Source organism: Lepidothrix coronata, unplaced genomic scaffold (assembly GCF_001604755.1).
Source record: "Lepidothrix coronata isolate B3197 unplaced genomic scaffold, Lepidothrix_coronata-1.0 Scaffold166, whole genome shotgun sequence".
In the NCBI taxonomy this organism is placed as follows: domain Eukaryota; kingdom Metazoa; phylum Chordata; class Aves; order Passeriformes; family Pipridae; genus Lepidothrix; species Lepidothrix coronata.
Genome location: NW_016690346.1, coordinates 1,970,515 through 1,996,707, shown reverse-complemented (window position 1 = coordinate 1,996,707; position 26,193 = coordinate 1,970,515). Strand labels below are relative to the sequence as shown.

At 43.7% G+C, this 26,193-nt stretch overlaps 1 protein-coding gene and 1 long non-coding RNA gene across 3 annotated transcripts; both read right to left on the bottom strand.

Annotated features, from left to right (window-relative positions):
* Positions 1-334: 334 nt before the first annotated feature.
* LOC108504525 lies at positions 335-5,797 on the bottom strand. The gene is made up of 3 exons (XR_001877151.1): positions 5,165-5,797; positions 3,992-4,061; positions 335-1,311 (listed from the first exon to the last, which is right to left on the bottom strand). It is a non-coding gene; the product is annotated as an uncharacterized LOC108504525 (long non-coding RNA).
* A 2,758-nt stretch (positions 5,798-8,555) lies between these two features.
* On the bottom strand, positions 8,556-14,683 carry LOC108504523 (translation initiation factor IF-2-like). Of its 2 annotated transcripts, none has more exons than XR_001877150.1 (2): positions 10,694-11,254; positions 8,556-10,059 (listed from the first exon to the last, which is right to left on the bottom strand). XR_001877150.1 is itself a non-coding variant. In XM_017829651.1 (2 exons), the coding sequence occupies exons 1-2, from the start codon at positions 14,406-14,408 to the stop codon at positions 9,728-9,730; spliced, it is 360 nt and encodes a 119-aa protein (XP_017685140.1). In that variant the 5' UTR covers positions 14,409-14,683; the 3' UTR covers positions 8,556-9,727. The 2 variants fall into 2 exon arrangements, 1 of the variants encoding a protein (XP_017685140.1); XM_017829651.1 differs by lacking the exon at positions 10,694-11,254 and adding an exon at positions 14,381-14,683.
* Between the last annotated feature and the right edge of the window lie 11,510 nt (positions 14,684-26,193).

Below are 26,193 nucleotides of genomic sequence, written 5' to 3'. Positions count from 1 at the left end.
AGGAAAATGTAGGAATCATGTGCTACAGGATGCAAACCCCGAAACATGACAGGGAAATGCAGAGTTTTGGATGAGGAAACATGGAATACTTGTGTGTGTTATATTGATTTGTATTGCATTAGGTAAGGAGTCTATATGTGACACAATAATTTAGTGTTTCTGTGTAAGTCTAGCAGATTCAAAGCCAACTTTCTAGTGCCTATTTTGCAGGGATTTTTCAGGAGCATTTCGAAAGATCAGCCATCTTTATCTTTCACTGTCAGGGCTTTTCTGGTTTAGCTCTGACATTTGTAATTGCTTCAAATGAGTTGTTATTGCCTTTTCCTGCCTGTACTTAGCTACTGCTTGCCTTTATTGGTCTTTCTAAATTCCAGATCTGGGCACATATACGAAGAAGGAAAGATTTGTCCTCCTGTTCCTTATCAGACTCATATCCCCTCCTTCAAGTTAGGTTTTGGGCTGGAACTGCAATCCCAGTCCTCCAGGTTTATCCCAAATCACTGTCTCCTCTGCCCTTCATCCTACTTCATGTGGCTCAAGGAAGAAATATCCTGCAGTCAAGAATCCAACAAACACAGCTTCTGCTGACAAGTTTTCACCAGAAAAAGGTTCTTCAAAGCCATCCCTTAATCACTTGGGACCTGTTTGTAGTTCTTGCTTGCTGGACAAAATTGTTCTTACTTTCTGAGAGGGTGAGCGCTTGAATAAATTGAACAAAACCATGTGCATGTCAAGACATAAAAATCTATTGATTTTTGTGTTTGCCCACAAAATGTTAAAGAAGTTTGTTTGAACAACTGTCTTAAGCTGAACACAAAAGGATGAGCACAGGCAACAGAAGAAAACGCATTATAAATAGAAAAAAAGTACTTTTCGCCGTTCTATTGTACTTTGAACTATTTGTCTCCTTTCTGTGCTTCTCCATATTGCTCTATAAACTTCTGAGGTTGCAGAATTATTTCTCTTCACTTAAGTTTGAATAGAAACTCATTCTTCATTTCTACTCAGAATCGGTGGCAGTCTTCCTGATAAACGCTCAGCTCAGTATTCCCCAAATTTTCCAGGCAGTTTAACAGTTTCCATGCAGGTGAGCTTGGGTAGTCTTTGTTCCTTCACATCCACACGTGAGCCACAGAATAACCTTCATCTTGCAGGCTCATGTGTTGTATCTGTAAAGGTGGCAGTGTTTTTCTGTAGTTTAAGATGGTAAAAACAGTCAGGTGTTTTCATTTCTAACTTCTTGTTTTCCTGTATTTAGGATTCCTTAAGATTTTGCATCCTTAGGTGTCTTTTCTCTGATGTGTTCTTTGTCTCCAAAGTTGAGAGAAAATAAAAAAAAAAAGAAGTTTATATATTGCTGAAATTTATAACATGATGTATCATGCCTTTATGGACTGCTAATTGTTTGAAAATGGATTAATGTTAATACAGTTGGTATCTGGGGTGCATTGATTTATCCATATTTTTAATCTCTATATGCCTGTATGGAAATCACCACACAGACAAAAACAATATATCTGTGTTCCGAATCATAAACATCCAGGACCTGTGTTTCTTTGATTGCTTGCAGTTAGTATAACATAAACCTTGCTAAATGTTCTTCTGTCAATCTACAAAACCTGTAAACAAGTCATCTTTGCATTTTCCTTATCTCTTTGCTTAAAGTCAGAAAAATGAAAAAAAAAAAAAAAAGCTTTTGAATCCTTTGATTTAGAGAATTTATTTCCAGTAATTTTAGGACAGCTGTAACATACCTGGATTTTCTGTTCCTGTAAGCTTACAATATTATTGACATATTAAAGTGTATCTTATTATGCAAGTTTTGCATAGTGACAGAAGGAACACTTCAAGGAAGAACAGAGGTTGTTCATATAGCAGTGCACTTAGAATTTTTTAATAATATGTGTAAGAAAAAATTGCTGACTCATTGAAACCAAGCAGTGAAATTGTACATTTTGTTAATTTACCCAATTCAAAAATTCACCTTGAATTAATGGATTAAAACACCTTGTTGTGAACATTTTCTTTTATTTGAAAATTCTTCTCTTCCTTCCTTTTCTCAGTTTCTTCCTATTTCTCTTTGTTTCTCCTATTTTTTCTGTCTCTTCCTCTTTCACTTTCTCTTTTGTTCTCGTTCTTTCTCTAATTCCCTTTCAAGACATGCTCTTATTTTAAAAATGTCCTAGATTTTTGAGCTCCTAAATGCACAAGAAATATTTTTCTTGATCCAACCTGAGACCTATTCTATTTTTTTTTTTTTCAGATTTCAGCAGAAAACAGTCAGAATACTCTTCCTAGTAAATGAATTCTGTTACTCACTCTTCGAATGATTTTTTCTTGTCCTCTACCAGCTTATGAGAAGGCTATTTATTAATTTAGTTCCCTTTATGCTTAGGTTAGGGGTTTGGATTTTTTTTCAAGGTAACATTAGTGCTAGCATTCTAGTAGTACAATTACTTCTTTGCCTATCTTAGCGTTGTTTGTCCTCTGATATTTGCCAAGAGCTGTCATACTTCCCCTCTGACTTCACTTTGCTGAGCTGACAAATCAAGTTCTTGTGATCAGATCATAACTGGAGATTCTTCATCCTCTTTGCTATCTTAGTAGCCTTTTGCTTGACCACGATTAATGGGGCGACATAATCCCAATGAAAGCTTGCCTACATCTAGGGTTATAGCATAAAATAATTTCCTCTAATAACATCCCACTAGCTTTTTTTTTTTTCCAGGTGTATATCACACATGTAGCATACAGATATTATGCAACAAAATAATGCCCCAAGTGCTCTTCCACCCTCTGTTTCCAGATACTTGCAGTCCTAACTTACAACACGAAATAGTTTCATTCATTCCAGGCCATAATGTTCCGTGTTCTCAAGCGACATTTGTTTTGTTTCTATTATTCCCATTCCGTAAAGTGATTGTGTTCTTTCTCCCACAGTATTCCAGAAATCCTACATTTTTCATAGATACAGAAAAGTGTTTCTGGGCCAACTCTGCTATTATTATGTATTATTTCTCTTTATGCAGGATTAATGCTCTATTTTTATTGCGTCTGTATTATTAGGAAGCCCTTGGATGCATTTAATTGACTGCACTAATAGTGTAGTGTGAACACTGACCTTGGTCAGACCCATTGCTGTGTTAGTAGTATGAACCTTCAGTTCAAAGGGATTCAGCAGTCCCAAAGTGTTTGTCCTGTCCTGGCAGTTAGCGGGGCTCATATTCCAGTGCGTAGCTATGGATCTGAAGCACAGCTGGGGACTGCAGTATGTGCTGCAGCGCCATCTTAAATCAAGACTTCATTTAGGGAAGGATGGAATTCCTTTTGAAATGTGTATTGCATCCTATGTGCTTCAAATCTTGACCATGCATGTTTAAACCTGGCTCTTGATCTAAGAGTGCAACATCTTGCTAAAAAGTCAAGCTTACTAAAATTAAGTTTGTGAGCATATAAGTGCAGAAGATCTATCTGAACAGGCACATATATTGTTTTGATTTTACACTTACCAAGATAAAATTAACACTTCTTTCTTTTTACCTGAGAGGTTTCTATGTATTTCTTAAATACTCATGACCTGAAACCTATAGCTGATGTCACCGGTTTGACTAATGTGGGGAATCTGACATTTTAATTGTTCGAAATTGAGCAAAAGAAATGCAAAGAAGAAAAACCCACGGATTTTTCTGTTTTCTTTTGGGATTTTGGCGCTCTTTTCAAGGAAATGATTTATTCTGATTGGCCCTTAGAATCCTCTACAGATGAGAGATGAGGAACTATAAATCTTTAAAATAGGTCAACATCTCACTAATTATTGCTTTAATTAGTGACAACCACATAATAATTTTTATTCCTCTGTTCAATTTAATAGGAGTCAGACATATTTGATTTTTTCTAATTTGAAAGAAGTTGTGCCCTTGATTTTTAATGGACTTCACCCAGTCTGGCAGATTACTTGGAAGTGTTGATGGTAAAAATTTAAAGACTGTACCTTTAGTTTTCCTGTCACAGCTGCTCTTTTCATTTTATCCACAAATATTAGTAGGCTGAGCATGGATTACCTGAAGAAATGACAAATAGCAAAAAGTTCTTAATTAGGTTTGAAAAACAACAGCGTGAATGTAAGAGATTTTTACAGAGACCTGTACATTTATTAAAAAACGTTCTCTCAGTTGATTGTCTCATACACTAGACGTATAACAGTAAATCAAATAATATATGGTTTAAATGGTCCAAAAATACTTTCAACACCTCTACTAGATCTAGTTTGTGAGATAGGAATAGTGTATGGAATACGTTTTGGGTTCAGAAAAGACTGAACAGTTGTTTTATACAGGTTGTGCCAAATGACATCACACTGCTGGGTCATAACCCTCTGAAGTTGGAAAGACCTATGTATGTTCCATGTTCCAAGTACTGTAATAATACTTCAAATAATTATGTTATTCTCTGTTAAAATTTCTAAGAAAATAATACTATTGCCTTGCTTATTGACTTCTTCACCAGCTGCATTCATTAAGATCAGTTCAAATATACACTAGTTAGTTGCTGTAAACAGAGTATTTCATCTTGCATTTTCTTGCACAAAAAATTTATACAAAACTTATTAGCGATGGAGTTAACAACCTTAGATTACATTTTAAGTACTATTATACAAGTATTGAGTGTGTATTTTAGTTAATACTATTTAACATGCAAACTGTACTTCACCGCCTAATAAACAGAATTACTTTAATATGGCAAATTATAAAGCAACCTTAGTATAAACAGTACACCAAGTTAGTTTAACAGGTTCCTCCTGTTAATTAATTTGTCCTTGATTTACAATTTAAAATATTTTATACCAACAGCACATTTAAAATTTGGTATTTCTTCCCTGTTTTCTGATTGTGGGACTTCTTTAGTCAGGTTTTTATAAGACTATATCTGACACACAAACATTTAGTATAGAGTAGTGTGGTATTCTTAATATCCACCATGCTATTAAAGCAGTTCCTGATTAAGTAAAAATTAATTTACATTAGACTGCAAATTACTATCTCTATTATCTCACTCCTCTCACTCCTCAGTATTGTGGTAATTTATCAGTACCAGAGGAGCTAAGTAATACAAAAGAAATGTGAGGAATTTTGTGCAGAGTATGAAAATTAATCTCATTACATACCTTGCTGGCTGACTCATCCACTTTCCTGCCCTGTGGCAGTCATTGCCGTGCACCAGGCCTTGAAGCACCAGACACATTGCTTCTCCTCTGCTTCTCTCAGTGGGAAGATCCTGCTGCTTGAACAGCCCTTCAGGGTGGAGACAGTGGGACAGTGCTTGTTCTGCTGGAAAGCTTGCTTTGCTTATTGCCTGACTTACCTGTGCTCTACACCTTTCTTAGCCACCACCTTGAGTACAGGATAAGTGAGATAAAATGAAATGTTGGCGTTTAATCATCCCAATTCAAAAACTAAATTTTAACTTTTTGAAAATGACTGGCCTGTGTCTGTAAATTGGACAATACCTTGAGTCTGCCTCTTGCTATAGTAGGACAATTTGCCCCTGAGTGAAACTGATGCCCCAGACTGCCTCAACAGCTGCAGTAACCAGGTAGTGGCTCATTTCCCTCCATATTTTCGTGTCACAGATGATACTCTACAGATCTGAACCTACACGAGACAGATAGCCTCGATTCCCACTGGGAAGGCATGAAAGGATCACTTCTCACGCTCTACGTTGCAAAACATTTTAGAATGACATTTGCAAGCTATTTTTGATTCGGAACATTGCTTCTAAACGGTTCGTACTTGGAAGTTTCTCGCGCTCTGCCGCGCCGGGTTTGAGCGAGACTCGAGCGGGGCTTGCGCTGCGCGGGGCGATGGCCGAGCGCGGCCGCCAGGGGTCGCGGCAGTGACGGCGGAGGGGCCGGATCGTCCCGCATCCCGCCCGGCCCCGCCGGGGCAGCGCCCGGGGGCGTCCTGCGGCCGTCCCGGGGCCAAGCTCTGCCCCTCTGGCTCCCGGCAGGCGTCGCTTAAGGAGGGAAAAAGGAAAAACAATTTAAAAAAAAAAAAAAAAGGGGGGGAGGGAGTAGTGGGAGGGGGTGGATGTGTTCTTCTAACTCAAGGAGAGGCTGGCAGGCAGTGCTCCCTGCTCCTCTCCGTGAGGAGCCTTGGAAATAAGACTACCCCCAAGAAAAATTGCTGAGAGCAGGGTTTTTGTTCTGTTCTTGGAGTAAGAAGGCAAGTGGTGAATATTAAATGCAGGTTACTTTCAGATGTCGGTGCCATAACCTCAACCTACGGCAGCGATGTGACATCAGAAGGGGAAACACATGGCTCTAGATGGCATAGTTCATCAGCTGGGTCTTCAGACCTTCCTTACATCCATTTTTTATGTGCTCCATCATCATCGTCACCACCATTATTATTGCTACTGTAGTTTAGATGGGAGAAAGGTTCCCTGTTTCTGAAAGCTTTCCAAAAGAACCTCCATCTATTCCAAAGTTCCACTTCTTTCCAAGCAGTAAGAAATATTTTTAAAATTACATTGAGAGATTGGCAGTAGCAGGTTCACTTACATATTTATGTTTCTTTTGCTGTGGAAGTATAGAATGTTTATAACAAAGCTTTAGCACTGATTTCCAAGAAAACAAGAAGGAATGAGATGTGGTGGAGATAATGCCTTAGTGCAGGGGTAGTCAGTTCACGTTTGTAGTCCTGCAAAGAGTTTAGCTGAGTCCTTCGGGTTGCTCAGGACACAACACATTTAAAAGGCTTCCCTGTTCTCTACCTGTATGAGGGTTAATCTTGGCTGTGCATCATCCTGGCCCACACATGAGCAGGCGAAGATGGACTTTCCTCTGTTTACTGCATGGCTCTCTTGAGATCCTGCGAAGTGCTGGGTCTTAGAAAGAACACATAAACAAGAAGAAATGATACACAGAAATTAGAGCAATCTGAGGGTACATAGAAAATGTGCAAATGTGCATATGTATGTGTGGGTAGATGTGTATATATGAAGAGGCATCTCAAAAACAAGAAATGAGAGAAGCTATGTGGCACGGCAGGAGCAGGCAGTGCATTGAGAAAAACTCATCCTCAGCTCTCTGAGCTGAAGAGAAAGGATGGAGTAGCCCATGTACTTCATCTGTCTACTGGACATCATAAGGATGATTACAAGGAAATGAAGAGGCTGAGGAAAAAGCAAGATTTCTCCTCTTCTATCCCTTTGCAGAGAAGGGTGATCAGTCCAATTTGCAATCCAGTTTTTGGTAAAAAACCCACTGCAGTCAGTGCTGTCTCCTGAGCGCAATAGAAAAGAGGACAAAGCTCTACGACCTTCAGGCAGATGGTGTTGTTATCATTTGTAGTTCTTGTAGTTATTGCTGTTTCTTAGTTGTTTTGCCTTATTTAGTGTTTGAGAGCATCCCCTGCCCTGGCTGGCTGTGGCTGCCGTTTGATAGACGGCAGAGTAGAATTAGGCCGCGGCAGATGGCCGCGAAGGAACCGGGACGGGAGCGTGACAGAGCCCCCGCAGGACTTGCTTCCAACCTGGCTGTTTCAGAGTGGCGGTTGGAAGGACTCGACGGGAGGGATGCGCCGGGGGACCCGCTCGGGGACTCCGCCGGGGCAGCGGCTGTGCACCGCGCAGGCCAAGCCGCTCTCCTGCCCTACCCTCAGGGATGCTAGGTTTTCTTCCGCCGGGGACGCTCCCATCACGAGGGCCACCCGGTGCCACCGGGACGTGTCTGCACGACCGGGAGCAGGTGGCCTGGCCGCCCGCGTCGGGAGTTCGATGACGCTACCAGCACCAGGGACAGCGCCGGCCGCGGTCCCGGCCCCCACCTGGCCCCCTCTCGGTCCCTCCGCTCCTTTGTTCCGAGGCCCCGCGGAACAAAGACTTCCGCCGCCGACGGCGCGGAGACCCCGGCCTCTCCCGTCCCCGCCCCCGCCCCCTCCCCACACCTGCCGGCTTGGCCCCGCCACCGCCGTCGTCTCCACCGGAGCCGCCTCTCCGGTGCCCCTGGCCGCACACGCCCCGGCTCCCGCGCACACCGCGCTGCCACCGCCGCCCCGCCGCCCTCCCCCGCGCGTAAGCTGCCCCGCACACACTACCCCGCCGCCGCCGCCCCCTGCTCCGCGCTCGCAAATCGCCGCCTTGCTCCTCGCCCTGCCGCCCAGACCCGCGCAAAAAGCCCGCACGCCGCTCCGCTGCCCGTCGGCACCGCTCTGAGCCGGTCTCCCCACACCGTCCCCGTACTCTACTCTCTTCCGCTCCCCCTCGCAACCGCCGCACACTCCTCTTCGCGCGTCCCGGCTGCCTCTCCGCACACGTCTCTGCTGCAGTGTCCCCGCCGCACATCCAGCATCTCCCGCACCCATTCACCAGCGCCGCACATGGCTCTGCCGGCCCGCGGCACAGACGATGTTCTGCTGCCTCTCGCGCACCGCGCCACTGCCCCAGGGCCCGCGTTCCTCGGCTTCCAGAGAAGTCCCGCAAGAGGAGGAGCCACTACCGAGCGGGCACCCCTAGCTACCGGCTGGGCGATGCGCAAAGAACAATCCTCGCGATGATAATATTAGAAAATGTATTTATTTCCCATTAATCGACTTTACATGATTCAGCCCAAGAAAGTAAGAGGTCGAGTCACCACCACCTTGAAAAACCACCACGGCTACCCCAACGCTCCAGTAGTCCCCCACGGCCCCGTTACCTGCTGATGACAGCTGCCCTCGCGGGCGCCCGTCCCATGGCAGTGACATCTCTCCACCGGGCTGCGCCGATCAGTACGCCAGTCCTAGTTAGTCTCGGTTTCCATAGGTGAGTACAGGTTGTCGAGCTCTTTATTGCTTTGTCTCTCCTTTTTTTTTTTTTTTTTTTAACTTTTCAGTTTTCTATTACTTTTAGTATTAACGTTTTTATGGTGTGTTCTAGCGAGATCTTTCATGCTGCTTTGAGGATCCGCTCTTGGCATTCACCGCGTGCCTTAATTGTATGACATTAAATCAAGGTCCGCTGTGAACACGGAGAGTCAGAGCCTTAGAGCGCTCTCTCTCTCTCTCTCTCTCTCTCTGGAAGCAGAACAGCAACTGATCCCCGAAAAAACCCCCGGTGATTTGCCTCTGCCCTAGTCCCATCCTGGCTTGGGCTGCATATAACTCATGCTGAATTTTCTGACTAGCCGGTCTGTTTGCAATGCTCAGGAAGCTGTTAAATATGTATTTAATGGATTAAAAAAAAAAAAGGGAGAGAAATTAAACGTGTGCCTATTAGACACTTCCAGGCGATTGCTTTAATTTCACCAGCGTCTTCGCATGATTTTAAATACAGGAGCTGGCTCTCCCCGACTCGACGTCTGTGATTTGGCATCCCTGGCTCAGGGGGATGACCGTTCTTTCCGGCTGCCTCGGTCCGCCTGGTCCTGCGGCTTCCCTGGAGCGCGGGCGGGAGGAGCCCTCACCCCCAGAGCATCCCCGCTCCTCTCGGCCGGGGGAAGGAGGGGGGAGAGGGAGGTCTTTCGGCGATGAAAAATGAAAGGGCAGGACGTGTCATCTTTCTTTGTAAAGCGGAAAAAAATTTAACTCACTCGCACCTGCCCCTTTCCCGGGAGGGCCTGGGCAGCCCATCTGGCCTGCCTACACTGAACTGGCGAGTGAGGAAATGAGGGGTGAAGTCATTACAATAATTTTAAAAAAATAAAATCAGCCTAAGCTTTTTTTATTATTATTACGCTTTTTGCCATCTTTCACCGCTCAGGACGGGGACCATTCCTTTTCGGTGACGATGGCGCGCCAGGGAGAAGGAGAGCGGCCGGGCGCCTTGCATCACCCTGCGGGCTGGACCACGGCCGGACCCCGGGAACTGGGCGGCTGACCTCGATTGCTTCCTTGGCCCCAGGGCCCGGGAGAGAGAGAGGAGACGAAGAGGGATGTGCTGCGGCTGCATACGGCGGCGTCCGGTCTCCTGCGGCGGGCTGGGCTTCCCAGAGATTTTCCCGTAGCTTGCCGGGGCATCTGGGGGCAAACTGGGCAGACGGCTCCGACCCCCCTCGGCACCGCAGCTCCCGCGTGCGGCCGCCTGGAAAACAGACAAAGCAAGAGCGTTAGAAAGGCAGGCGGGGAGGAGAGGAAAGGCAGGCGGGGAGGGAAGGGCGCCGGGAGCCCGCACGCCGCGCGGTTGCCAATGACAAAAGGAAGAGAGGGGGGAGTCAGAGCAGGGGAAGGGCGGGGAGGGAAGGGGAAGGGGAGGAAGGAAAGGGAAGGGAAGGGAAGAGAAGGGGGGCCACACGGATTGACGCGGATCTGGGGCCGGCCAGACCCGAGCCTGTGGGGCTGCTCGGTCCGTGGCCGAGGAGAGACAAGGTGGAACGCCCATCACCGCAGCGCCGGGGCGAGCGGGCATCTGAGTCTCTGCAGTGAGGTGGGAAGGGGCCAGCCGCGGGGAACCGCAGAGAGCAACCTCCTTGCCCGCCACTGCAAAATCCCCGGAGACCAAGCACAGGGGAAAGCTTAAAATGAAAAAAAAAAAAATATTTAAGGGTATGGAGGGGGGTGGGGAGCAGCATTTCCCCCTTCTTTCTCGGCTTGAAGAGCGTACGAGAGCAAAGAACTAAATCCATAGGGGGAAATCCAACCACTCAAATAAAAATAAGAAAAATGAAACCACTCCGAATACTAAAAAAAAATCATAATCAAAAAGAAAATGGTCAAACCTGCCGGGGGCTGACGGCTCCTCCGCCCAGTCGGAGCCGCGGAGAGCAGGAGAGAAGGAGAGTGCCGCTAGTTGCTTTCGGGGGATAGGAAGCGGTCCGGTCTCTCCCCCTCGCTTGCTGCTCCAGAATTAGGGATTAATGCCTCTCCAGCCAAACAAATAAGGCATCTGCCTTCAGTACAAGAGGATTACACGGGGTTGCTGACGTCACCAGCCAGGCAGATGTTGGCTCCCAAAGTCCTGATCATCTCCCGTGTCCTTGAAACCCGGCACAATCCCAGACCCGGGCGGCCCAGACGGGTCCCTTCAAGGTCGAGGGGGACCTGCTCGGAGGGGACCCTGCCGAGTCACTCTCTCCCAAAACGTCCTCACGCATCATCGGGAGAGAAAGGTGTGAAAAACCGAGCCCGGCAGAAAGTTCATCCCTCCCCCTTCCCTCCGGGTCCTCTCCCCCAATTCCCCCGCCTTCCTCCCACCTCCCCAGCCTCAATGTCACATGAATCTGTACAGTCATAGCGAAGAAGAGGAGCCTGATCGCCGGCTCACCCAGAGGTCACCCTTCCCGCACGGCAGGCGACCCCCCTCACTGCGGCACCGCTGCATCCCCCGGTCCCGCGCCGCCCCAGTCTCCCGCCCGCAGCACCCCGGAGCCCGACAAGGGGCCGGGAGCACGACGGAGTCGGGCCAGGCCGCGCCGTGCCCCACGGGCTTTGTTTCCACTGTGCCCGTCCCGGCGAGGCAGCGGCGGGCAGCGGGCGAGAGCGGATCGCTATCCGTGCGGAGTCAGTTCGCTCCCCCGGCCCCGGAGCTACGTGGTGTCTCTGCGGCAGGCAGGCCCCATCGAGCGGGCAGCGAGCCGAGCCGAGCCGAGCCGGGTCGAACTAGGGCACGCAGGAAGCGCGGAGGTGGCTCAAGGCCTCCTCTTGCCTTGGGAAGCCGGTGGCAGGTGCAGAAGTAGGGTTTTTCCTGGCTAAAGGACTTGGAAGTTGCATTTGTGCAATTCTTAGGTGGAGGTAGAGCAGCTTGTCCTTCCCGGAGCTCAGCTCTGAGTTTGCTGGAGCCGTGGGGCGGGTTGAAAGTGTCGCAAAGTGCATCTGAAAAGGGAATCCAATTAGAAGAGAGATCAAAATAAAAAAAGAAATTTGCCTGAGAATCATGTCTGTTGCCTTTGCTGTGGCATAAAGTCCATGACTCATCATTGCTAGTCCCTTTGCATCGAACAATGGTTTCAATCATTTCGATTCTGCAGAAAGGCAAACTAGATGATGTGACATAACGGAGCAGGATGAAGATGGGATTGCCAGTATCTAGGCTCCTGTTGGGTTGATGTTGTTGTTGTTGTTCAAAGGAGCTGTTTTATAGATCTGTTCCATATTATCCTTGTCTGTCAAAGTGGCATTTAATTTTTCCAATTGTGGAACTTGGTCACTGATAAAATCAATTTAATTTACACCACTGTCATTCAGCCGATCCGAGCAGTAGATTTATTTTTGGCTCGGAGTTGAAGGGAAAAAAGCAATCGTATGTAGAATGAAGAGATCCTTTTACTTCTTTTGCGAGCAGTAAGAAGAGAAATCCCTGTCATGGCATTTTAACAGACCTTGCTCTCCTGCAGGAGAATTATAAATGTAATTTCTCAAATCTTTTGCTTAGAAACTTGAGCAGCAACACGAAAGGGATAGCAAGAAAAACAGAGCAGCCCGGCCCTCGGCGTTCCGTGGGAGCAGGCAGCCCCGTTCACCCCCTTTTCCCGGGGTGACACCGACTGCTCCCGGTCCCTGTCCATGGTCCTGACCCGCCGGCGGCAGCGGGCGCTGCTCCCGCGACTGTGCGGGCGGCCCTGCGCGCCCCTCCGCGCCATCGCGGCCCGCACCACCGCAGGGCCGGGGAGTCTGCGGCCCCTCCGGGGCACTTCCACCAACGCCTTCACTTTGTTGTGATCACTAATAATGCTATTTTTTTTTTTTAAATTCAGAACCTTAGAAGAAGGTGGTGGTGGTGGTGGTGGTGAGGATTTACCTTTCTTGGGTTTTATTTGATAGCTCTCCTGTTTCAAAGAGCTTTTAATCACTGACGCCTGGGCAAGCTCACATTTTAATGGGAAGTGGTTGATATCGGACAAGGATGTTTAAACCTCGGACTCTCATTTGTTTCCTTAAATGGATTAAAATGGAAATTCAAAAGTGGTTTTTGGTAACTGGTACCTACCTATGGGCTGAAAAGAACCAACAACATTGCAAACTATATTTTTCATTGCACCTTGCAACGGGAATACCTTGCACACACTGGTTAAATATGCTCTAAAATCTCAGTTTACATATATATGGCCTCTTTCCGAATCTAAAAGAAAGATCTTACTACTTGGCTACATGCACGCTCACACAGATACGCTCTCTGTCTCATGCACATACATGTATGTGTACATGAAGTTTAAATAACTTAGTGGAAAAGTCAGACCGTCGTTCACGAATCTTTTCTCAGATCACAACACACACACAATTGGCCAACGCTGCTCCTTAGCATTTAAAAGGAAGGACAGGTCTCGTAATGTTATTTCTTCAGTCCCCACTTCTCTCATAACCTGCTCTCCTGAGTTGAATAACGCGGGCAAAGAGCAGCTGAAATAGCCCCTCCGCTGCAAAAGGGTCTGAATGCAGCAGCTTTAGAAATTGTGCACTAACCCTGCAAGGAGAAATGTGTGGGATCTCTCGAATGTGAGGTGCTACCGGCTGCGGAAAAGGCAGAGCTGAAGCCATTCACACTTCGTAGGCTGGGAGATTTCTTTCAAAAGAGCCCTGAAGTGTTTAAGATTTGGGGGAAAACCCTTGTACCGGAAGAAAATGGCCTAAGCACAATAGGACTCGCCATTTTCTCCTTCCAAAGCACAAAGCAGCTCCGCGGCTTCAGCACCACACAAAGAAAGTCCGGACCCTCTCAATTCTCTTACATTTTCCCCCACGATTTCAAAAGCCTTCCCCTCCAACCGATCCGCTTTCCCAGGAGCGCTCTCACAGAAATAAAGAAAGAAAGGAGGAAAGGGAGGGGGAGAAAAGCAACTAGGCTAGGCGAGAGGGAGACAGTTCTGGTCTTAGTTTATTTAAAGCAAATCCTTCCAGGGAAAAGTACTCTTATCACACGTACACTTGAGGAGCGTGTGTGTGGGGGGAGGTGGGGGGTTGGAATTCCAAAAAACCAAACATCTGGAAAGCTGTTTTGACCACCGCATTCCTTCAAGCTGGGCGGACGCACCGTGCACTACACAGACCCGAGCAGATCGCGCTGCCTGCGGATGTTTATGTACACACACAGGCGCGCAAATTCCCGTGCCAAAAAAGAAAAAAAAAAAAGCTCATTTTCATTCCAGTTAAGCCCACAAACTGCTGCCGAAAACAGTCCTCTGTCCCCACCACTGCCAACATCGGACAATCCTCCGCGCCCGCGGAGCCCCGCACCCCCGACTGCTGCCCTGCCACCGCACCGCTCTCCGCTCAGCCGTCCGCCCCTCTCCCACTTTTATTATCTTATCTCAGTAAGTCGGCAGAAGACTGATAGACCGATAAAGAGGGGGTGATAGATTAAAAAAAAAAAAGGTAGAACAACAAAGAATCAAAACAAACCGGAGCAACACCAACCTAAACATCAGCCTGTCACTATCGCTCTGAAATACAGCAAGAGACCTCGTACTTACAGCCAGCGCTAAAGTGAGTAATCCTCATCCCAGCGTTGTTGGGTTTGTTTGGGTTTTTTCCTCATTTTTTTTTTCTCTAGTTGTTTTTAAGTACTTGTTCGTTCCCATTGTCCATCGCTCGGAGTGGATTCAAGCAAAACCGGCCGGTTAGCAAGAATAAAAATAGAAGTGATTTCATTGTGTAAATGCAGCAAAGAGACAAGATGCTGTGTTTCTCCTAATACTTTCTGCTTAGGAACCGTCAGCTCTGAGCTCAGAAAAGCAGGACTCCGTGTGAGTCTCCCCCTCCTCTCTCCTCTCTCTCTCTCACACACACACATACACGAACACGAACACGCACACACACACACACACATACACACTTACTTTTCGTCTTCTTCTTGCCTTTCTTTTTTTTTTTTTTTCCAAAAGAGGGCAGGTCGTTCCCTGAATCCCAATGAGTTAAGTCAGTCACTTTCCTTCACATGCATCACAGCCTCCTTAGAGCTGCAGGCACAAAAGAGCATTTAGCTGCCTCCAATTTGTGTAGAAGGCCTGGCCTTATTTTTTTTTTTTTTTTAAGTATATTTAAATCATGTATTTCACTCAGTATAAAAATACCACATCCCCAACTTTGACGACTGAACCACTAATTGTAACCTTTTAAATAAATTCTTGAACTTGTATGCATACTTAGCTGGTCTGCAGGGGCTTCCCAAGAAATTGATGCACAGTATTTCTCATCTGTGCAGACCTGCACCCTGCTTTCTCCAAAGGTCAGAGCTATACAATCCACAATTACTTTCTGATGAAGTCTTATATCAACAAAATCTCCTTGAAAGGATTACAGGCCTTTAAAAATAAAGCTTTAATCTTAAATATACATGGTAGCATATTCCATTTCAATCAAATATGAGGGATTGTTTCAAAAAGCAACCGCACACACATACACGTGTTTTAATGTGGGCTGATTTTTTCCAGGCGGATAGAGAAATGCATGAGCAAGGTTGAATTTACTCCACATTTCATGGACTATTTTATGTCAGTTCTTTGTTCTGGCAAATGTGGGAACATCCATCCATGTGTGTGTATATATATATATATATATATATATAACATATTCATGTATGGCAGAGTGTGGCTAGCCTGGCCATGTCAGAGAGCCGTGAGGCTGGCAGAAGTCTGTCGTGAGGCAAATGAAGTGCCAAAGTGACCCAGCGGTGGCCCTCCAGCTGCGGAACCACAGTGAGAAGAAAGACCGGTCCGTGCCGGGGGCTGGTGGGCACTGCCCGGCCCAGGGCCACCCACCATCTTCTTGCTCCATGGCCTGGGGTCCTGGGGGACCCCTGGGCACTGCGGGGTGGCCAGGGCAACCCCGACATCTTGGTCACCTCAGGAGTTCTTGGCACTTTCTTTGCATGCTTGTCATCTCCTAATTCCAGCCGCACTTGCTGAAATAGGTGGTAATCCGACTCTAGAGGAGATTAAGGAACCAGAGATAGCTGCATTTGGGATTACCAAAAGGAAATGAAGGAATCTAATCCCCTCCCACCCCTTACGTTGCTGGGTTTCAATAAGACCTTATACCACCTTTTAGGATTTTAAACAAATGAATTCACTTGGAGAAGGGGACAGAAAGAGACCAAGTGATGGAGAGCGTGTTTACCCATTAAATGAACTCTGTAGCAGAGGATAAGGTGAATTGCAAAAGCAGCCACAGTTGATCTGCTTTCTTCTGCATCCGTGTACAGGCCCAAGACTTGCAGCTTCCTCAGTGCTCTCCTCAGGACCAGGACAGGTTTTGGAACGCTACACTGGAGCCCAATGTATAAACCGCAAAATCAGCCTGGTACTGATTAGGACACTCCCGCCCACCTCCTCCCTCTGTCAAATCACACACCTCAAAAGCCAAAACCCCACACTATAACGTGAAGCTGTAAGTTTGTTGTTTCCAGTCAATAAGAATTATCAGTAAACCCTAGAATGTCCTTACCTTCAGAGGGTTTTTTTCTGCTGTATTCTGATTGCATGAAGTCAATAAGAAAATAATTAGCACTTACTACAGTGATAAAAATAAAGTCCTCTTGGTTTTTCCTAGTTTTGCTTTCAACCAAGGAAACAGCATATACTTTTGCTTCCAAAGATACAGGAAGTCCAGAGGAAGAGGACTGAGCTAACCTAGTACTGAGACCGGGTCCTCCTTCTTTGGAAAGACCATAATAAGAGTGTCACAGAAATAAAAACCAAACTAAAAATAAAACAAACAAACAAACAAATAAACAAAGAAACAAAAACTCCAACACACCCCCCCCCCAATCCCACAACTAACAGAAAAACTGTGAAATTTATGAGTGTTTCCTTTTTGTAATTTCACATATGACCTTCCCTTTTCCCAGACGATTTTTATATTTGAAGTGCTAGACTGCCTACAACAAGCCTCTCAAAATAGTATTTAATATGAATACGTTTAACTGTACTGAGCTTCTTCATATACTGATTATCCTTGGTGCATCGTACGGGTAGTCTAAAATACTCTTCAATTGTAAGAAAAGAGCCTTAATATGAAGGAAAAAATGGCTAGTCATCCCTGAGTAAGATTTTGTTTTGTAGAGTGCTTGTCATGGTCCTTTGCAAGTCTGGAAGCAACGTGAATCAAAAGCCTCGAAAGAAGACCTACGTCGACAGAGGTTCCATATATAGCAGGCGCTAATTATTAAAGCTCATTCTCTGATTTAGGACTCTATTTTCCTTAGCAAACCCATCATCCTGACACAACGCAGCTCAGGATGTTTGTTCAAAGCTTATGAAAATGTAACCCTACTCTTTGCTAGAAGTTGTTGCTAATTAGTTGATAATAAACTTCTCCGTCCAGGACACAAAAGTCTTTCAGAAGTGCAAGGTGTTCTTTGTGATTCCCTCACAAGGGGAATTAGCATATCAATTCGGCAGTGGAACAATACGGCAAGGCGCTTGCCTTCCCCCCCCTTCTCCTCCCCCCACTCCCTTCTTCCTAGCGCTGATGTGGTGGGTATGAAAGTGAAAGGCCGGGGTCCCCTGCTCCGCACCGCCCCGGCCGGGGGCTCGGAAGGCCCCGGGGCTGAGCCCGGCCCGCTCAGCGCACTTGTAGCCGCGTCCCACTTTGGGCATCAGCCGCTGGGTGTGCGGGGCTGGCGGACCACCGGCAGCCCACCCCTCCGCACCGCTGGCTTTACGACCCCTCCTCTGTGGCACTGACAAATGGGTTTGCGAGCCCCCGCCCTGCCTCCCCCTCCCCTCGCCACCGATGAAAGGGTTTCAGCCTGAGAGCTTTTTGCACATGGATGTTTTACAACGCCTCCCGCCCCCGCCAAGGTAATTCTGCTACCCAATATCCTTAATAAAGACTGTTGTTCCCCCTTCACTTGTTAAAGGTTTCTCTGACAGACTGGTCTTTTATTCCTCACCTCCAAAGGGTGGATTTCTAGACCTCCCTACGCAGGTGTAAACGCTGAGGAAAACCAATGGTCCTGATAAAAATGTTCAGTCAGTTATAAATTCAAATAACTGAGGGAGAAGAAATCCCATTCTTAGTAATTTAACAGGAATTTGACCTATTGATTGCAACCTCCTCCTGGTCTTGGTTGGTTGTGTGTGCTCTTGATTTTTTGGTTTGTTTGTTTGGTGGTTTTGTTTGTTTGTTTGTTTGTGTTTGTTTTTTTTTAATGCCTAGTAAATTCACAAGAAGACACAAAACCTGCAAATGCAAGGCACAACCAAACACCCAAACCTACTAGCCACTTGGTGACATGTGTAAGTGGATTCCATAGAGGAATGAAAATCTGTTTATAACAGGCCAGAGAAAGCAATTAGACAAAATTCTGAGATCCTGAGGCCTTTGATCCATCTAACTGTTCTTCTACCCAAAGGCTTGACAGCTGCAAGAGTTTTTATCCACATGGTTAGAGTACAAATAAATGCCTAGACTGGAATGAGAAATGTGGCTTGGACCCTACAGGTAAATCAGAGCAAGTCTATGGAATGGCATTTGCCCTCCTTGGTGGCTGTGGATAAACTCTTTGTTTGGAGTGCAGGGAAAAGGCCAGCCTTTGAGGACATAAAAGCTAGGCTTTCCTAATCAGGGCAGAAATAAAGCAAGAGGTTTCAATTCTCTGCTTTTAATTTTATTTTTTTTGAAAGAAGGAGCACTGTCCAGTTGTCTCTCACTCAAAAAAGAGTATGCTTGAATACAGTTATTTTTATGCATTACAGTGATTGTAGTGTGCATTAAAACATGGTGATATGCTAAGGAATAGAAGAAAAGAAACCTCACTTTTCCCCTTAAATCACTAGGGAAGCAGTATACGCCAGGAAAAATATGTTGTGTAATTAAAAAGAAAAAAAATATTTATTAAGAGAAAATGTTTGTTTTCTTAGGTTTGTAGAGAAAGCCTTGAGTAATGAGAATAAAAGCCCAAATCCTAAGAGTTTTCATGAAATTCAATGTAGGGAAAAAAAAACCTGTTAAGGATGGTTGTTTCCCCGAATGCAAAACATCAGGGAAGAATCTGAAGAGAGCTTTACTTTCTGTGCAAAATCTCCATTGTTACTTGGCAAACAATGGGAGCTCTGGGCGACTGGAAGGCTGTGAGAATGAATAGGGAATCCACAGGATGTGTGCGGGTCAGTGCTTGGGGTCTCTGTCCTAAAGCCCCTTTCTCAGCTTGCCACAATAAAGTAGCACAAGGTTTAGTCTTTCCTGGGTCACTGGCCATCTTCTATTATTCAACACTTCACAACAAAAAACACTTATTAATCAGCGCTGACCAGAGGCCCCTTTTGAAACAAGAGAAGGGGAGAAAGAGAGGGGGGAGAGACAGAGAAAAGAAGATTGAGAAACCCTGAACAGACCCTCCCAATACAAGAGCAACCATAGGCACTTTCTCAACTGGCCAAAGAGATTTTTTTTTTCTTTTTGCCACAACAAAGTTTCCAATCAGGTCAGAGAGGACTGGACTTTCCCCCCTACCCCCACCCCTGTTTTCCCTCTCACTCTCTTTCCTTCTTGCTCTGAAGATGATGGAGACTTTGTTTTGCAAGTAAGGATAGCTTTAGGTCAAATTGCCAGGGTCTGATTTTAGAGGTGTATCCTTGCTGTCTTGGAAGATAAGGCTGTTTCTCATCTGGGCCTCAACTCTGGAGATGGCGTAGGAGAGAAGAGGTTTGCTTGTGGGGTGCTGCTCTTGGGCTTTAAGAGCTGATGGATGAGGTGTCAGGGCAGAAGTTGTGTGAGGACTTGGTTCAAAATGGTATGAGAGAGAGTCAAATGTGCCATTTATTGACTCTGCTGAGTGCAATTGTGGGCTTGTTGTTGTTGATCTTGATTTTCTGGCACTACATATTGCACAGGGCTAAACGATGTGCTTTGGAGGGAAAAGGAACTAATGGATATAAGAGAAAACCTTTGTATTCCTCCGTGCAAAAAAGGATTCAAAGGCAGCAGCGAAAAAGGATCTTAAAGGACCTAATAAGTGATAATTTAATTCGGAGGGGGAGGTGTTTGTTTGGTTTTTATTTCTTCTTTGTTGCCTTCTGATAAAATTTTAAGTTGTTTAAATATTCTTAAATAAGCTGGTGTTTCTCTGTAAAGAAATATGCATAGATTGTCATACAGCCCACGTTATGATGTTCATGTCTCTTACCCCCATGAAAATTATATAAAAAACTTTGTACAGAGAAGTTTCTTTGTTGACTCGAATTATTTTTTGAGTGGAGAACACAACTGAAAAATTGTAGTTCAGACTTTGTTAACAGAACAAGAAAAGATGTACCTAAGAGAACAAAGATATTTGTACTATTTTTTTTTTTATTTAGCAAATGTATAGAGACAGTAAATATTGAATCCCCTGTGGATTACCTGAGAAAATGAAATTGTTCTTTCAAGAAAAAAAGTAGTCCACAAAAAAGGTAAAAAACTTTTTTTTTCCCTGACTAAATCATGTGTGTGTGTTGTGTCACGTTGAGGGGGGTGGACTTTTTTTGTTCTGAAGTCGATGTGCACATTTTAGCTAAGGTATATAATTAAATATTATGAATATAAGGAAAAGCTGTTCCTTAAGCCCCCTGAATATCATACTTTGTGTCATGCAAGCTGCGACTAGTGTACCAAAGAACTGCTCACTAAAGGGTTTTGTTAGTGGAAACTGGAATAAAGTGTTATTTGGAGGGCAGCCTCAGTGGTGCTTTACCATAATTGGCATTGCAAACATCAGGCTGCAGGTCACATTTTGTTTGCAGTAAATGTATTTTACTTGAGTGTTTATAGTAGAGTATTCTCTCTTTTCCCCTCAAATATTGTGTTACTCAGATTTTGCAGAGCTTGACGTTCCAGCAATGGAGTAATCAAGTGTTACCTAAATTATTTAAAGCCTGGGATTAAAGGCCTTAGCTCTGAGTGCTGACAAGCTTTCAAATGTAGCCTGGGAAAAGTTTTGTATCCTATCCTGTGTGTGTACACTTTGAAAATAATTTGGAAAAGTACGGTGAATTTTTCTCGAAATGTATGCACAGACAGAATGAATAATTCTTTTACAAGTTGCTCTCCAAAGGAATGAGTGACTATTAAAAATACAGCAGCAGTATATACACAATAATATTGTGGCACCTGTAGTGCTATTTTTAACAGATCTGTTTCTTTCACCGGAGCTTGTTTAAAGGAGGTCTTTTATTTTAGAACTTTGGTTGGGTCTGCAACAGAGAGATTGCATTAATTCAGCATATATGACCATTTCAAACATTAAATTCCTGTATGTTTGGAGGCCTTCTCCTGCATTTCTTAGTCTTCAGGATGCTCAGTGGCTTCATGCTTCTGTGTACTGAAAACTAATGATGTTAATGTATGGTTACTTTAAAATGTTGTGTAAAATATATATATAAATGCATTTTTAACTAGTTACATTTTATTTACACCTGTATGTGATTTTGGTGAGCTAGGTCTATATTTATTTATTTGTGTTCTTCTTCATCATAGCTTTGTTTAGTGAATGGATGGATTGTTGGTGTTAAACAGTTGTAGACAACTCATTCCTTCTACTAGATAATGTATCATTTCTGCTATACTGTAATGTAAAAACAGATTCATAGGTCTGCTATATTCTGAGCTTTCATTGCATCACTGTGATATACTTTGGATAATATTCTGCAAAAGGAATATCATTCACAGAAGCGAGGATTTTTCTAGGTTGTCAAAAAAAAAAAAAGCAAAGACAGTTACATTTTTGTAAAAGTTTCATCATTATCAGGTTGTTCTGTGCCATCAGAAGACATGTATTAGAAATGTTACTATATAATGTCAGCTCCTCTTTCCATTCTTACTAATGGCTGATTGTGTGAATAAGTCTCATTTAAATCAGTGGGACTATTCAAAGGCTGAGATCCTACTCTACATGACAAAGGGAATGACAAAATTTGGCCCACAGAATTGAATGGGACTATTGGAAGAATGAGATGGCGCTTGGAATGAGGAAGGATACTCAAATCTGTCTTTAGTATAAAGCACCATCTTTACACAGTGCTTTAAAAACACTGACATTTCTGCATATATGAGTTTGTAGCTACAGCCAAGAGAGGCAAACACAAGCCACTGGGGATAAGTAAGGCATGTGAGTCTGGCAAGGATGGAAAGCACAGAGTATGAATTGCAGGTAGAAGTGAGGCTTAAGGTGATGAAGATCAGAAGGAGAGGACACAAGTACTTTGTCCATGGAACATATGCACCAGGCTGAGGGCCAATATAGAGCTGGAGAAGGGTTTAAGAGATAAAGGAAGCTTGAGAGAGCTACTGTAAAGTACTCGGAAAACAGATGATCTATGTGTTTATACAACATTTGTGGTTTTAAAATAGTTTCATATTTCCTTACATTTATATTTTAGGGTAGAAAGATTTCTAAAATATTGCCTCATCTCTACAGTACATCCTGGGTTAGAAATTACTTACTTTACAGTAACTGTTCCAGGTACCTAAGAGAATTCAGATGCTTTTGTCATAAATTACCTTTGATCCAGTGAAGACTGCTTTACTCATATGAGAGTTGTATCCACTCTACTAGCTAAAGGCTTTCCAGCCAACTTAGTTCTGGGTAGGCTCTGTTACATTTTGAGATATATAGATCAAGGTTTTATAAAATGAAGTCCTGAAAATCTGACAAGAAAAAGGCAAATTTTAGTCTGGTACAGATATACAAATCTGTCTGACAGACCTTTGAATGGCTACATCTTTTACATTTGTTTTCACGTTTCACTACAGACTGATGAAGGAAAAATCTTGCATACACATGTTGGGTCTTCAATCTGCAAATTAGATGTGTGTAAACATCTGTGTGTTTATTTTAGTAAGTCTTCTCCTTGATATTGAATACCAAGGTTATTTTCATTCATTAGAAAGTGTGCTATATTTAAATATAGGGAAAAAGAATATATGATTTACCTCCTAAGATACTCATTTATTTATCCACCCCAAAAATTGTAGTGTTACTATGGTTGATGGTGTTTTTGGCAAAGACAGATACAGAATAATCAGTTAAAACTGCATCAGAGGTATATCATGCTTTCTGGGGTGTAAATGCACTTTTAATTAACTGAGAACACAGAATATTCGGAGCTGTGTGGGATACAACAAAACCTGATGTGCACACCTCAATGCACCTTCGCTCTTACTCACATCGCAAATTTTCCTTCCAGTGCTATACAGCAACATTGTACTTTTGTGGAGATTTTCTCCCATGTTTTAATAAAGGCATTTATTTCGAAGGCCTGTGACATACAGTTCCATTTAAGAGCAGGCTGATGATAGCATACCTACTGGAAGGTCTCAGATCCTTGTAAACCAGGAGTTTGGGGCCTACAATCTCAGCTGCTGATGAGCTGAAGGCCTGCTGGGTGCAGTGGCAGGGAGTAAAGGACTGAAGCTGTTGGTTGGTTTGAAAGCTGTTTTTATAGCTTTTTTTTTTTTTTCTTTTTTAAGGTGGAATCTGACTGGTGAAGTGCTCACCAAAAATAAGTATGATGTATCTAAAGAATTCAAAACTAATGAGTCATTCTTTCCAAAGCTTTGATTATTTTTTAAATAATACATTTAGGGCTTGTTTGCCTGCTTTTGAGCCTGAGGCCCTCATACTTTCAGACTTTTCATCTGCAAAGGCTGGAAATGTACTTTAAAAACAAGATTTGAGCTTCCCTTGCAGATATCTTGATTGCAGCAGCTGGGGCTTTATGAAACACTGGCTTGTGGAAGTGGGAGAGCTGGCAGCATTAAGAAGCTACGGAAAGGGCCTGAAATTATTGTGAAGTCTTATAGCTCAGAGAGATCAAATAACTATTCAAAAGGTTTTAAAAAGCCTGTGTCGTTCTGTGTGTGTGTGTGTGTGGGTGGTTTGTGTAGGGGGATGAGTTTGTTCACAGATCCTCAGTAAAGGACTGTGGAAATGTGGTGAGAGGATACCGGTGAGAATAATGTTTGTTGCCGATGTGTTGGGGATGAGGCTGTATATCGATGGATGAGCATCACAGAGGTGTGCAGGGATGGAGGCAGTAACTCCTTGCAGAGGCAGGTGCAGGGGTTTGGGAGGGAAGCTGCTACTTGTGCACCTGATGACTAGTTGCTTAAGCACATAAAAGTTGATAATCTACGCAGCAAAAATTCAACTTGCTGCAGACAAGAACTTCTTCAGCTTGGCTGCCAAAGCTTGAACTCCATGCAAGGTTGAAATTGCTTAAGTATGTCTTTCATGGCAAAAATGTTTGGCTTTTTTTTTTTTTTAATGATAGATGTCACAGTTTCAGTAAAATGTACCAGTAGATGGCGTGCAAAAATATGCGGCACCGCTCATAGGTTTTATTGGACAGATGCAAGTTCTGGACAGATTGCAGCTGACTTTGGGTACAAAGACACGTAAGAAGTGAGTTTAATGAGGAGGCTCCTGGTAAGGAGGGAGGATGTCCATGCAAGAGGAAAAAAAAAAAAGTGAGATTGATTCAATCTATTCTTCATGTGTTTTCAGAAACAGCTTTTCAACTGCTGCTGCTTGTTTTTCGACCAAGTCAAAGCATACACACTTCCACCAATGGTCATTTTCTCCCTTGGCTTCCCACTACAGTCTCCTCTTCTGCAATGCTGCCCAAAATACATGGTTAGGGTTTATCCTGGGGAGGAAAACACAGAGAGAAGCTTGTTTCTTTGCATTTTATTCAAATTTTACAAATATCAATGCTTTGGAAAGTTATGGTTTCATGGAACAGGGGCTGTTTGGCTTTCTTAATTTTAGTCAGTGGTATTTTTATTGCATATTGATCTGTTTAATCTTGTTTGATCTTCCTGCAGAACTGAAAATAGTCCCTCTGAAATAGTTTCTTGGTTTGTTTTTTTTTAATGTGTTGAGAAAATCAAGATGGTAGGTTTTGATAGCTGCCAGTTGATACTGCCCACCTGAAAAGGTAAATGCAGCACTTTGTGAATTTACTGCCAGTATCTCTTATTCCAATATAAAAAGGTTTGGAAACTGTTTCTAATTATAGGTGATCATGGTTGTGGTTGTCCTTACATATATGAAAATAGGTATATTTGGTAATATTAGTGATGCTCTGCTGCCTCCTCTGTAGTTCCCCAACAATGCTTTTGAGGTTGGAGGTGTTCCTCACCTGCTCCACAGAAAAAAATTATATAGTGTTATGAAGCAGAGTATGATATGGGTGTCAGATGACCTACAAGAAAGACTGGAGTTTGTTAGTGGTCTGATACACATTGAAAAACTTGAAGTCACTGATTAAATCCCCTACTAGCCAGTTTTTTTCAAGCATTTACAGTGACCAAACACTTTTGAAGATGCAGACTTCCAAAATCTCTGAGAAGCATCGTCCATTTCTGCTTTTATCTATTTATCATGGTTCACTGAAATACCCTAAAGGCATATGAGAATTTGCACAGATGAGATTTCTGTTACAAAGTTGTGATATAAGTGCGTCCATGCAAATGACCAAGAGAGAAAAGTCTGTTGGACAAAGGGCAGGAATATGCTGTGGTGCTTGTAGGCTTTCTAGCTTTAGCACAAACTACTGTGCATGGAGGTTCAGAATAGAAAATATGAAAATCTAGATTGTTGCTAGGTTCTAAGCCAGAGTTTTTCAGAAGTGGAAAAAGGAGTCTGCATGCACTGGAATTTTTTTTGCTTCCAGGAAAGTTAGACAGACAGAGCTTTCTCCTTCTATAAAAGCTTTGCAGTTATAACAGATTTGTCAATTAACAGAGGCCTTCTTAAAAGTTTTGCTAATATTTTAAGCTCATTGCTTCTCTATTTCAATTCTGCTTGTTATTTGCACAACTATCTTTATAAGTGGAAGGATATAAAATGAAATATCCTGTGATGGCTTTTTTTCCTATTAGGTTTATATATTTTATGTCTTGCTTGCATTTCTACAGTGTGCTGTCTTAATTAGAGCTCATTTGCAGCAGTCTGCATAAGTTGTCTGTTTCTCGTGACAGTGCTACAGTTTAACCCAAACCCAATAAAACCTTTTCATTATGCCATTCTTTCTTGATTTCTTGCTTTTATGTGTATGATGGCAATTTTTAGGTGAGATTACAGTTTGAAGATGTAGCATACACATAATTCACTTAATTAATTTATATTATGTTTCAGTACATTAAAATGGTCACATCTATTTTATTTTCTTGACAACTGAGTATTCTATGTCTGCTGGCAAAGTATGGTATCATCAAGTACATATGATGAAATGGAAATGGAAGATGCTGAATTCTGTTCTGTTGTATATTTTCCCCCATTTAAAACAAAGCATGTAAGTAT

Coding starts and splice junctions, on each gene's coding strand:
- LOC108504523 (XM_017829651.1), bottom strand. CDS start 14,408: ATGAGGATTACTCACTTTAGCGCTGGCT. Junction 10,060..14,380: donor TACTCACTTTAGCGCTGGCT/GTAAGTACGAGG, acceptor TCTGTTTTCCAG/GCGGCCGCACGCGGGAGCTG.